This window comes from Danio rerio, chromosome 17 (assembly GCF_052040795.2).
Source record: "Danio rerio strain M-AB ecotype USA chromosome 17, GRCz13ab, whole genome shotgun sequence".
NCBI classification, from domain to species: Eukaryota; Metazoa; Chordata; class Actinopteri; order Cypriniformes; family Danionidae; genus Danio; species Danio rerio.
The window spans coordinates 30,818,704-30,833,544 of NC_141037.1; the positions used below are offsets into that span (position 1 = coordinate 30,818,704).

General features: G+C 34.4%; 1 protein-coding gene across 2 annotated transcripts in view; it reads right to left on the bottom strand.

Moving 5' to 3' along the window:
• The window catches only part of ush2a (Usher syndrome 2A (autosomal recessive, mild)), a 412,815-nt gene that overhangs the window by 83,167 nt on the left and 314,807 nt on the right, over positions 1-14,841 (bottom strand). For both annotated transcript variants that reach the window (XM_087290677.1, XM_087290676.1), the window contains exon 55: positions 13,130-13,328. In XM_087290677.1, the coding sequence (XP_087146803.1) occupies positions 13,130-13,328 (199 nt within the window). The remainder of the gene's footprint in view (positions 1-13,129; positions 13,329-14,841) is intronic.

Sequence of the window (14,841 nt, forward strand, 5' to 3'; positions counted from 1 at the left end):
GGGTTAAGTAAAGAATTCTGTTGAGCATACTAAACACAGGGGACAAGCGCTGAATACTGCCTTTAAAGCTCCACTTCACACATCGCCATGCAAAACATGTCCACATGTGTGTATTCTGGAAGGGCCAGGTTATTATAGTGGTGAGGGGGGACGCTTTTATTGCATTAGGTGTTCAGTGGGGGCTGGAGGCGTTTGCATGGGGCAAATCCAAGCTCATTTACTGATTCATCTATTAATGAAGTAAACAGAAAGATAGCATTATTGAGAAAATATCTAAAAAAATAAAAGGAAGCATGAAGAAAAATCTTTGAATGATTACTCAGAATAAATTAGGAAATAATATACAGTATATTTATTCATTCATTTTCTTTTTGGCTTAGCTTCTTTATTAATCAGGGGTCGCCACAGCGGATTGAACCACCAACTTATCCAGCATATGTTTTACACAGCAGATGCCCTTCCAGCTGAAACCCAGTACTAAGAAAAGGAAATAGTATTAGTAAACAAAAATTATTATTAACTTAATAATTATAAGGTATGTTAAGTAAAATATTAAGGTATATTATTATTTTTGTCAGGTGGTTGAAAATGTTTAAATATTTCTGATTTGTCAATAATAAAAAATATATAAAATGCAATATTTGTTTATACTTATAACGCACCCAAACATGCACACAATGCACACACACACAAACAAACACAAACACACACACACACACACACACACACACACACACACACACACACACACACACACACACACACACACACACACACACACACACACACACACACGCACATGAATAAACACCTAAAAACATCAGATTTACATAATAAAATTTTATTTAAAACTTGTAAATTTAAAAACTAATGCAAACAAACTTCTAAACTGGAAAAAAGTCATAGTTTTACTACCATCATCATCAATCATCATCATTATTAATATTATTATTATAATTATAATAATAATTATTATTGTTATTATTATTATTATTTGTGTATTTTCTTTTCGACTTTGTCCCTTTATCAATTTCGGTTTGTCACAGCGGAATGAACCGCCAACTTATCCAGCATATGTTTTAGGCAGTGGATGCCCTTCCAGCTGCAACCCATCACTGGAAAACACCCATACACAGTCATTCCCACACACTTACACTTCGGACAATTTAGCCTTTTAAATTAAATATTAAAAAGCACAAAATAATTACTAATATTTCAACCAAAAAAAAAAAAACTAATGAAAACAACACACACACACACACACACACACACACACATACACACACACACACACACACACACACACATACACACACACACACACAAAATAATTTTATTATACAATGATAATAATAAACACTAGAAATACATTTACTAATTTGAAATAATATTTATTTCAATTTTCCTTTTTTCTTTCTTTAATTCCTAACAGAAAAAAATATATATTTATGGTCTAATCAAGCTAAAGGTTAAGGTTGTAATTATCAATACACACAAACTATATCAGATTAATAAAATAATAACAACAAAAACAGAACAAAACATTGATCCGTTCAGCACATCACTCTCTCAACATTCTGCATTCACACTCAAACTGAAGGGGGCACTCTTATCCTTTTAAACACATAAGCGACTTCAATCAAAACGGCAAATAAATAAATATATAAATAACCACACAAGTAAAGAAAAAAAATCAATCATTTCAGCTCTAACCTCTTCTAAGCACACACCGGTCCGTTTGTAGCACACGACCAACTCAAAGTGAAACAATGCAGTAACTGTCATCCAAATTGCTCCGTACAGGTAGAGCGAGGTAATAAATGATATAAAAAGGTATTTTATTGACAAGCTGCCATTTACCGTTTGCATTAGAGAATATGAGAGGATGATCAGTGCTTGCTATCCCTGAACGGGACGACTCGACGAGGGGAAAAAGACCTGCAATGCTTTACCTGGCGCATTGATAAAACCTCTAAATAATTAAACGTCCACTTCCTGTCTACAATTACTTAATGTTTTTCTTTTTTTCTGTCTGAGGGGGATTATGAAGCGATCTGTGGGCTCCACGTGTCGGCCAAGCAGCCCTGATGCCTTTTATAGGATCAGTTTCGTCCCGCTCACGCATAATTTAGGAGGCAGAGGTGCTTCTCTTCTATCAGGACACGGGCAGACCTCGCTGAACCTCAGACTGATAACACAGGTAAAGGCAGATCGGGATGATGGAGCTGCTGCGTCGAAAAACTAACCGCTCACTTCACAACATTCAGTAAATTGGATATGCAATGAATGTTAGAAGCTGCATGTTTAGGAAAAATGTCAGAGCACTGCATTTATTAAACAGGATTAAGGTCTGCAGCCCTGTGCAAGCAAGTCACGAAAAAAATTTAAAAAATAAATAAAAATGGTGGTCTTAAATGTGCCTATTGATAATTAGGACTTCTTGTGGGTTTCTAAAACAAATTAAAATAAAACAAAACAAAATAAAATAAACCCAAATAAAACTAACCAATATAAAACAACACAAAATAAAATAAATTACAAGAGAGTGCAGGCCTATAATAATAATATGTGTTTAAATAATTATTACATCTTGCATGTTTTAAAATAAGGTCAAACAAAGTGAAATGAAATAAAATAGAGTGATGGTCTACAATAATGCATGTGCTTTTTGATAATTAGGACTTTTTAAAACAAAACAAAACAAAACACAAAATAAAAATGACAAGAGAGTAAAGGTCTATAATAATAATAATAATAATAATAATAATAATAATAATAATAATAATAATATTAGGTGTTTTGATAATTATTAAATCTTGCATGTTTTAAAATAATAAATAAAATAAGGTGAATTAAATTAAACGAAATAAAATAAAATAGAGCGATGGCCTATATAGTATAACACATAAAAGTTTTTCAATAGTTATTACATTTTGCATGTTTTAAAATAAAAATATATATTTTAAAATAAGGTAAAATAAAATAAATTAAATTAAATAAAGTAAAATAGAGTGATGACCTATAATATTGCATGTGCTTATTGATAATTAGGACTTATTGTGGTATTTTAAAATAAAAAAGTAAAATAAAATACAGTAAAATAATCACAATTCACCTTCTTATTCTTCTTTTGCCATATGAAAAATCAAGGGCAAAGCATAGGATTATATAATATAAGGTCTTTTCAAATAATATTGAAACTAAAAGATTTTTTCTGTAAATTGGATATAAAATCAATGTTACTACCTGAGACGTTTAGAATATTTTTTGAGCATTGCATTAACGAAAATGCTGAAGATGTGACAAAGAGATGGGAATGCTTGTACTGTATATTAATATATTATTAATTCATTTACAAATGTCCAATTAAATGCATGACTGGCAACATAATTTATATAATTGAATGCAATAATTCATCAGTTAATGAAATGTTATACGTGTTTTAAATTCTTTTGGGACTTTATACTTAATTTAACGCAAACTAATTTGCAATGATGAAGTGCATTATGGCTGTCAGTTTATCTCTATGAAATTATAAAAATTAACTTGCATGAAAATAAGGCTGCTACTTATGAATATTGTTATTAATTTTACACACTGTTACTTAAAAAAATATCACTGCATTCTGTCCATAAATTTAATTATATTTTAAATAAAATAAGAGAATACAGAGAATTTTACACCAATTTTACAATTTTATCTACATGACATTAAAACCATGAGGTTAGTGGCAAATTCTCACCAACACTTTTTTTAAACTTCATTTCATGCATTTAAAAGACATTTTTAACGAGCACTTATTCAAAAGAATTATTTTTTTCTCTATGAATTTTTCCAAATGATGAAGTCACATTTAAAACTACTAACGCTTAAATCATTGATATTTTTCATTTATTTGGTCTGCATTCATTACAATAACAAAGGGGACAGGATCTGTCTTTGTCACTAGGAGTGCTGTCATATGAAAGGACCACTCTCACAGTGTATGTGTGAGGCTACAAAGGGCAGCACAGAGATGTTTGAACACCATCACTTTCTGCTCACACACACATTCAGCACATTTCAGCCTTTGATGATATGGCCAGTTGTACATTCACATGCACTTTTCAAAATAACACACAGACACCAACAGCACACACACTCACACACAGGTGTAATGTATTTTATACTGTAAAAACAGCTTATTGTATGGCCTTACTCTAATCCTACTCCCTAACCCAATCTTTACAATAAACCTGTAGCTAATTTTGAATGTCAAAACCCCAATTATGTATGATTTTTTTAGCATTTGAATAATAAAGGCACAGGGCATGTCCTCACAAATAGCCTTAACATTGTAATACCTAAGTCACACTCATGCTTTACAAGTTTGTGTTAGCTTGTAAACCACATAAACTAGTAAACACATGTACAACCTTCTCAGTGAGCACGTCTTAACTTCCTAACTGTTCTTTTGTGTGTGAAGAACATTTTAATGCAGAAAAAGTTTAGCATTTTGAGTCCAGGGATATAAGGGCCTACTCACACTATGCTATCCGAACCATGCCCAGGCGTGTTTCCCGGATCGTTTGAGAAGTGTGAGTGCTCTGAATCTGAACGCGGTTCACTTGGGCTTTGGTGCCATACGCTTGTGTGTGAGTGCACGGGTCTGAGCCCGAAACTGAAAGCGAGACGTGACTTTTAAGGGACTGTTTCATATGAATTAATTAATCATTCTTACTGTTCAATGAACACAAACTGTCATAGTTTATTAAAGACGCAAACCCCACACTGCACAACAGCTGCACCTTCAGCAAACTTAATTTCTGCAGCACGAGAACTTTATGATTGTTTATGAGTGTCAAAAGTGGCTGATCTGTTCGGCGAAATATTTGACTGCGTGTCACTGCATATCAAAAGACTTAACTAAAAAAATCTACACTGTGCTGAGCGTGAGCGTTTACTAAACAGCGAATGTAATGTGAATGTGGGCCGTCAGGGTAGACGGAAGGGGAGACAAGCGTGCTTTGGCCCGGTTCAAGGCAACTGTACATAGTGTGAGTACGCTCTTAAATTAAACCACTTCTTGGAATTACATGTAAACTGTTTGTGTGTTTGACAGTTCAGTACAACATTTAAGGCATGCTTTTGCAGACATTGGATCATGGGCAAATACCTGGAATCTGAGGAGTACAAAGATTGTAAATCGTGTTGCATGATTTATTTCAATACTTGCTAGCCATAGAATTTGTGTCTACCCAGAAAACTCCAACAGAACAAATGCATATTCCGTTAGGAATTCCGTAAGGCACAATGTGTTTAGTAAATACTGGCAGTACTGTTTTAACAGCAAAATGACTGTTAGTAAATCTGATCCCAAGACTTTTCTCAATGACTAACATTTAGTTGACCTTTAGTGGGAGGTCCTTAAAAAGTCCATATAAATGAATAGTAATTTTTTGCCTGGACATTTTAACTTGCATTTCTTTAAACCTTAAAATACTAGGTAAAATTTTGGTAAAACACTTGAGAACAATCGCTATAAAAAATTCCTTAATTTTACCATAGTGGACTGGGCTCTATTTTTACAGAAAAGAAGCTCAATCTGTAATCCAGTGACTCTCTAATGTGCTGTTTAAAGTAATGTCTTTGTTGCCGCAGAAAAAGCAGGCAGGAGGCTTGAGTGCTTTGGTGTGTGTTTGTGTTTAATCATGTCAAGTGAGGGAGGGCTGGAAGTTTGGAGGTTTTAAGGAGCACAGAGGTGCTTCCCAGCTGGAGTCAGTGGAGAAACACAGACCAGTGGAGTCGGCACACGCCACAAAACACAGCTAGGATTTACCGGCTCCGCGCAGAGGGACATAAAAGTCTCAACGCAGCTTTAGAGCTTCTTCACAAAGGAAACCCTGAGCAAAGGCATTTTGCAGCCACTGCCAGCGACTGAACGCCACCACCACCACCGCCGCAGCCTCAAATCCCAGCCAGCGATCGCCTGTCTCCGCCTGCCATCACCTCCAGCCAAGACTTAAACACACCACACTACACTGCCAGCCAGCCAAACCTGCCATCAGATCCCCTCCCTCCCTCATTCACTCACTCCAGCATCCAGCACTGGTGGATTGGTTAGGTTTGCATCGTTGCTGCCAACTTCGTATTCTTCAGAGGAACAGAGAGATCTCACCGCCGCTGCTGGCTCAAATATCTCTGGTCGACAGTGAGTTGCAGAGGAGCTCTAGCTATTTGAAGGTCCCCACTGATTTCAAGCTTACTGTGCCCTCAGTTAATATTAGATCCCTTGGTAAATATGAGCAAAGCAAGGCTGTAAAAAAGGTGATTAATTTTTAACCTTTTAATCTTTTGCCTAAAATATTAACAAAACATGCTTTGCTCTGATAGAGAACCAACAATTCCAAAAAAAGTGCAGTTTTATCAAAAAACTAGAATCTTTGGTGGACAGGTTTTATACGTATGGGAATCTATTTTATCATATTTTAAAAATAGTAAAGAACAATCCTGCTGTTAAATAATCTGTATATCTCTTTGTATCCACTTCATGGTGTTTTTAGGTCTTTAATGTTATTAATTTTGATTAATGTTTTTAATTTTGTCTTTTAGTTCATTCTGCAAATTTTTATTTATTTTATTTTTCTTTAATCTGTAATTGTTTTCTTTCTTTCTTTCTTTCTTTCTTTCTTTCTTTCTTTCTTTCTTTCTTTCTTTCTTTCTTTCTTTCTTTCTTTCTTTCTTTCTTTCTTTCTTCCATCATCACTGTTATTTCATGACATGCATGACTCTAGACTGTTTAATTATTGTATTTGACCTTAATTATTGTGTAAAGCTGCCTTAGGATGTTCAGGTCTTGGGGTGGGACTTGGGTTAAAAAAAATAGAAAGGAGGAAACTGTAATCTTTATTGTTGTATTGTATGAAGTTATTTAAATTAAACATTATTTTCCTTCAAAAATGATAAAAAACCTCACATCTTTGTTATACATACACCCTACACATTTATATGACAAAACTATTTTAATTTTATTCTCATTTAAATTGTACTATTGTTTAATACAAGGAACAGGAAGATGTTCAACCATGATTTCCTATTACACATGACTATAATATGTATGAACACAGTGGCCGCCTGTAGGCAGGATCATGAAAATTGAGACCATCTGTGTAAAAATAGTGTAAAAAAGACCACTTCAATATTTAAGTGTATACATGCATGTTAATTACAAGTAAATTTGAGGGGAAAATTATTATCCCTTATGTGATGTATGTATTCTTTTTCAGTTTCAAATATTGAAATATACTGAACTAACAATAGTTATACATTAAATTGCCTAATTACCCTAACTTGCCTAGCTACACTAATTAACTGGGTTAAGCCTTTAACTTGTACTTAAGCTGAATACTAGTGTCTTGGAAAATATCAAGTAATATTATGTACTGTCATGGCACAGATGCCACATCTTCTAAATGTGGTTTCTGCAGGGCAAATTTAAGAATTTATAAGGCCTTTTTAAGACTAGACCATTATGAAATAAATTTGAGATTTATACAAGGCTAAATGCTAAGGTTAAAAAAGTTGTTTGCTTGCAGTATCAGATTTGTTTTGTATCAGAAGTAATATGTTAAAACACGCAAAGTGTACTCTTTATGTTTTTTGTTTTTTTTATACATAATTTCATGTAAAAAACGGACAAGTCTTAAAAAATAGAAAAATAAATGTATGCACAGCTGTCTATCCAGGTCAGTATCATAACCAGGTAGCTATAAACACAAGTTTTTTTATGTTATTGTTCAGTTAACTAAACCATATAGAAAAATAGAGGTAATAAATAAATATTAAGAGTTATACTGGGGAGGCACGATGGCTCAGTTCTTAGCACTTTCACCTCACAGCAAGAAGGTCACTGGTTCGAGTAACAGCTGGACCAGTTGGCGTTTCTGTGAGGAGTTTGCATTTTCTGCCTGTGTTTGCATGGGTTTCTTCCGGTTTTCCCCACAGTCAAAAGATATGTGCTATAGGTAAATTAAATTAACTAAATTGGATGTAGTGTGTGAGTGTGTGTGAATGTGTGAGTGTATGGGTGTTTCCCAGTACTGTGATGGGCTGGCTGCGTAAAACATATGCTCGAATAGTTGGTAGTTCATTCTGATGTGGCGACCCTAGATAAATAAGGGATTAAGCTGAAGGAAAATGAATGAATGAATGAATGAATGAATATATTATTGTAGTATAGTATTGTGCAGCTTTATAGTGTATGCACATTGGAAAATTAGGACCTGTTTAAATTGATTCAAGACAACAAAACATTTCAGTGAATTTTTAAACCTTTTTAAGACCCAGTGGAAACCCTGTTACAGCTTAATTTTGTAACACAACTGAAGAGTTTTTTTTTTACATTTTGCAGGTTTTCTCCTCTGCTGATGACTTTCGCTAGTTAGTTTGAAATGGATTCACACACCTTTCTGTCAAAGGTTTGCACTTCACTAAATTGGCTCAGTCACTTACCACAAAGAGTAAAACCAAAAAACAAAGAAGTTCCACTTCACAAAATGGCTCTAATAAAACAACAAAACACTGAACATGTCTATTTGCACCTTCAGGGCAGTAATTCTTCCAAAAAAAAGTAAAGTAAAAGTTCCAGCCAATCAAAAGCATTATAAAGCAACATGGACATGCGTGTCTATTTTATCCAAACACATGGCAAAAGGAAGTTGAAGTTGATAACATAATTTTCAGGAATCACAGGAGAATGGCAGTGGTAAGTTGGGTCTTGGTTTCAAAAAGTCTCCAAAACTACAAAATAGTTTGAAAGAATTGCAAGATAAAAGTCTCTTCTCTCATCCAAAAACAATCTCAGGCACCTTAAGTAATTTGTTTGTTAAAAATCTGAGCAAAAGATCAGAAAATTAAACAATAAAGAAATGTTTTTGTAGCCTTCTTTGCATATATTGAACAAGAATGCCAGTATTACCGAAGTAGACTGTATATACGGGCAACACAGTGGCTCAGTAATTAGCACTGTCATCTAATAGCTAGAAGGATGCTGGTTCGAATCTCGACTGGGCCAGTTGGTATTTCTGTGTGGAGTTTGCATGTTCTCACCGTGTTCATGTGGGTTTTCTCTGGCTGCTCCGGTTTCCCCCACAGTCCAAAGACATTGAATAAACTAAATTGGCCGTAGTGTATGAGTGTACATGTAAGTGTGTATTCATCACGCTTTGGTAACCCCTGTTAAATAAAGCGACTTAGCCGAAGGAACATGAATGAACAGTGTATATACAAAGATGCTGTGTTTTCTCTGAATGTCACTGACATTCAAACTCAGAGCACTGCTGAAGGAAGAGAGGTCTAAAGTCAATAACTGAAAACTACGCAGCGGGAGATTCCTCACAAAGAACAACAGCCGTGAGGTTGCAAACACTGGAAACCTGCTGTTTAAACATGGTCTGCTTCCAGTAGGAGTCTGCCCATGAGCTGTTTTAACTACTACAGTCTCAAAACACACAAATCACACAGTGTGTTCAAATAAATGAGGCAGATTTTCTTCTGAATGTCAGATTTTTTTGCTCTGGCATTGTGAGATGTTAGCATTCTCAGTGTCAGCGAGTTCTCTGAGGAACAGCTCCCCATGTGTGATTCATTCAGATTAATCCTGACTGGAAAAAGAAGATCAGATGCTCCTCAAAACCATGTGCTGGTTTGATCAACATGTCAGTGACAGTGTCCACAGGCTGGAGCAGGAAACATTTACTTTTTATTGTCTTCCTCTGCATGAATTATGCAGAGACAGACACTTACACCTGAACAGCCACATTTATTATTATTATTATTATTATTATTATTATTATTATTATTATTATTATTATTATTATTATTATTATTATTATTATTATATTTAAATAAACAAGATTCATGATTTCCTCTACTAAAAATTTTTTTTGGCCATTTTTAATAATCAATTAATTGCAGTTGCATGTTTGTAAGAAGCCTTGAAATATTACATTACCGTTGTAGACACTGTTTCCAAAATATGATGAAAAAATGCTATAAATAATAACAACATCTTAATTAATTCACATAATTTAGTTATATTTCATAAAATTATAATTATATTAATAGAGGTACATGTAAATGTTTGCTGAAGTAAGCTCCAAAATATAATAATAATGATATAAAAAACAATAAAAAATAAAAATAATAATTAATTATTATCATTATTAATATAATTATTATAATTATCATTGTTGTTTTTGTTGTATATGATGATGAAGATGATGATAATGAGGATGATGTTATTTGTATTGCATATTTTAACTGAAATTACAAAATTGAATTGATTATTAATTAAAATTTATTAAAAAAACAACAGCCTCAACATTATATTATGGCTGCTGCCTTTAATTATGCCCTAATAAATGTATAAATAAATGTAAAATACATAAAACAGAATGACAATATTAATTATGACTAATATTAATAACATTAACAATAACCTTAGGTGAGAAAAACTACATGGAGGTCAATGTAAACCTTCCTTGGACCGATATATTCTGTGAGCACTTCATCTCTGTATGTGTGCTGTCTGTTGTGCATCTGTCCATTGCCCTGTGCTGGTCTGTGGCGAGCCGGAGAGCGTCTCTCTCGTACCCTTGCGCTGGTGACGGATGGCATGAGGCCAGAAACACTGCTCCTCTCCCAGGCAGATAAAAGAAGCCACACAAATCAGCGGCGGCCTCAGGAGTGATGGGCAGGCCGGCTGCTCATTGCGGGAATCAGGTGTAAATTCAGTCATTAGATTGCTTCCAGAAACAGCATGCATAAATAAAGGCAGGGCACGTGGAGGAGACACGGCGGATGCTCCACGCTCTTACTGGCGCTGCTGCTGCCGTCAGGGCCAGCATGAGGCGGCTGATCTCCACTGCTAAAGCCATTCATCACTCGCTCTCTGACTGAACGCTCCTGCATTCAGGGCTTTAACATCTCTTTTGTGCTCAAGTGTAACAGAACATTGACTGAGGTGGCTAAATAGGCTATATATGTTAGATAAAATGTTTACTGCAATGTTAATTGTCTTTTGAACTGCAAAATGTACTTTAAATGGCATTGAAGTTAAAAAGTCACATTTTGGATTGTTGACTGTAGAATGGAACAACAATAAATCTTAGAAAAGATTATCTATGTAAGATACATATCCTGAGGATATCTGGTATGGTATTACAATCGATGTTTGAGATGGTATAACCATAATTGCTAGAACTGTAATCTGAAGATAAAGGTTTATGATTTAATGACTTGTTTTAATTGTTTATATTTGGGATAATAAAAAAAATAAATAAATAAATAAAAATAAAATAAAATTAACAATATAAAATAAAATAAAATTAATTAAAGGCGATGCAGTGGCGCAGTAGGTAGTGCTGTTGCCTCACAGCAAGAAGGTTGCTGGTTTAAGCGTCAGCTGGGTCAGTTGGCGTTTCAGTGTGGAGTTTGCATGTTCTCCCTGTGTTCGCGTGGGTTTCCTCCAGGTGCTCCAGTTTCCCCCACAGTCCAAAGACATGCAGTACAGGTAAATAGTGTAGGCTAAATTGTCTGTAGTTTATGAGAGTGAATAAGAGTGTATGGATGTTTCCCGGAGGTGGGTTGCAGCTGGAAGGGTATGCGCTGCATAAAACATATGTTGGATAAGTTGGCGGTTAATAATGATTAATAAAGAGGATTATTAAAGGGACTAATAAAATTAAGGATTAATAAAAGGACTTAGCTGACAAGAAATTAAATGAAAATAAAATAAAATTAAATAAAACAAAAATAAAATAAAATAAAATAAAAATATATTAAATTCAATTAAATACAAATTAAATGTGTGCAAAGATAAATAAATATACAGATCGATAAAAAGATAATAACAAGGACATTAGCATAAAAAATTCACAGTATTGAAAATATAATAACAATTATGATGATGGTTATTATTATTATTATTATTAATATTATTTTATTATTATTATTTATAATACTTTGCAAAAGCAAAGTTATTTTTTGTTTAACTGTCAAGAATATTTTTTTAAAAACATAATGCTAACAAAGTATGCATTTATCAAGTATTCAATAAAACAGTTACATTATGAAGTATTATAGTAAATGTTTGTATTGTTTTAAAATGTATTTTAGAATCAAATTTTTCCTGTGTTTTCATCAAGTATTACAATTTTCAATTTCACTCAATTAATCAGGAATATAATGATTACTATTACTACTACTACTGCTTTTATTACTACTACTACTAAAACTATTAATTATGCTGCATACATTTTTTTTATTCAAACCATAAGTGACAAAATTCCAGATTTTTCATTTAATAGAATGTTTGAAAGATCACTAGTTACAGTATTTAAACATTTCCCCCTTTTGGAACTATATAAAGCTCTGCAACTTTTAATTAATGTAATTTGTATTATTTCCTAAAATATGGTATTATTATTGCTATTACTTCTTTAAATTATCCAACTGACCACAGTCTTTTAAAATATACAGTAACACTTTATAATACCTACACACTATAAATAATTTATTAAGCATTAGCAAACAGTTAATTCATCATTTGTTAAGCATTAAGTCTACATCATAAGACATTAGTAAGCACTTTATACATTCAGGCATATAAAAATTCTATTGTCATCTATAAGGGATTTATAAAGCATAAATAGTTCTCACTAGATTAGGTAAAAAAACTGCATAAAGCTGTGGTTATGAAGCACTTATTAACATACATAGTAATCACTATTACATGCCTGAATAATAAGATATATAAATGTTAATTTGAATAGTTTATTAATCCTTTACTAACTCATTCTGAAAGATCAAAACAACCACTCTTAAATGCACATGGTTTGTAAATATTGTAATACTTCATTTAGTAATGAAAAATTAATCAGTAAAAAGTATGAAAGTATAATTATTAGGCACAATATAAGTGTACTTGTAAGTCAAGAATACAGCATTTGTAGCTATATTTAAAGTGCTTACTAATTAATTATAAAGTATAATTAATGCTTAACAAACAATGAATGAAGTGTGTAACTTGAAGTGTGTTATCAAATATATTGTATATGAAGGGTTACCAAATATACTGTATATGTGATACCTGTGACATTGTAAGTCATCACGCCCTCCGTATGTGTATGTATGACTCCAACACCAGTCTGATTGATGCGATACTCCTTGATGACACCATTGGCTTTATCTGGAGGGTCCCAGCTGACTCTCAGGGCCCCAGGCCCCAACGCTCTCACCACAGGAGCGCCGATTCCCTCTGGCTCACCCTGGACAGTCACTGCCACAACCTGCGCACACACCAAAAAGAATTACAGAGCAATTTGCCCTAATGGAGGCTTGGATATCCTGCTCTAATAGAATGTCACTAGTGGTTTCAACTCTTGTCTTTAGGAGTGGCAGACTATTAGGAAAGGGCCGCGAGAGGTGGTTAAGGTGTTTTCTTTTTTTCGGCTACGTGTGGACTGGCCCGGCGCTGGCCTGATGTGCTTGTGAGCCTGCAGAGTGTCCACAAAGATTAAATCAGGTTCCTCATTCCCACCGACAGAGCCGGCTGAGCAGGGTCCCGCTGAGCGACAACAGGGTGCCCCGTGGTAATTGCTCCCCTTGTATTGGGTCGCACAATAATTGCAACTGTTTGGGCAATGCTTGCAGGTGTACAAGTTAATCCTGGTCCACTTAAAAACGATCGTACGAAGGGGAAGAAGAAAGAAGTAGTGGATCATTGGTGGCCAATTGGTGTGCCAGGGAAGACGCCGGAGGTGTGTGGGGGAAAAAAAAAAAAAAAGAAATGGGCCTAGCGCTGTTCTAGGAGGTTCTTTTCACTTTGCCTCCAGCAGATCTAGGTGGTTATTGATAATCGGGTTCTAAATTAGACATAAAAAGAGAAGATAGACAGGTTAATTTGCTCTTTCATCAGCCGAGCTGCTGACAGCTATTACAAGGAGACAACAATTATGGCAGGAAGTCAGCTGTTGCTCTGCTTCCATTAGCTTGCCATTAGACATATCCTGTTTATTTGACACTAACAACATGATGCAGGGATGAAAGGCATTCCTATATACGTGTTTTGTAGCTCTTCAGCAAAGTGCTTATTAATACTTATAGGGTAAAACTGTAACAAATCTATCAAATCTATCAAATCTAACAAATCTATCTATCTCTCTATCTCTTTATCTCTCTATCTCTCTATCTATCTATCTATCTATCTATCTATCTATCTATCTATCTATCTATCTATCTATCTATCTATCTATCTATCTATCTATCTATCTATCCAGAATCTTATATTTTCATTGTTTCTCTATGTATATGCGGTTGACAAATGTGCGTGACTCATGTCTTCTGCAGCTCCTTATACATGAGCACTGCATTTTTTAGACGGCATGTGAAAACATGTCACTCATTACTGTCAGTTCCAGAGCAGTGGACCAATCAGAAGAACTGATTCGGCATTGCGACCTTATGAGTAGCAAGTTTGCATGTCAATGAACCATGACGGAACTATCTCTGACTTGGGGTTTTCAGAAACAAAGATGAGTTCCTTGTGAATGGCTGCTCAGTTGTTGCACTGATGTTTTTTTCAGCCTAACAGTGACTGCACTTCTGGACCGACTGTATTCGCCGTTGGAGAGCAAGAACTGAACTATGAGCTCCATACCATGATTGTTCAGAACAAATACATGCACCGGTTAACTGACAATCTAACAGTTTTTCTCAGTGGCTTTGGTGCATTTCTCACAACACTATTTACATTTGCACAACAGTTAATGCATTTCTCAAAACAGTTAGAACAAACTGCAA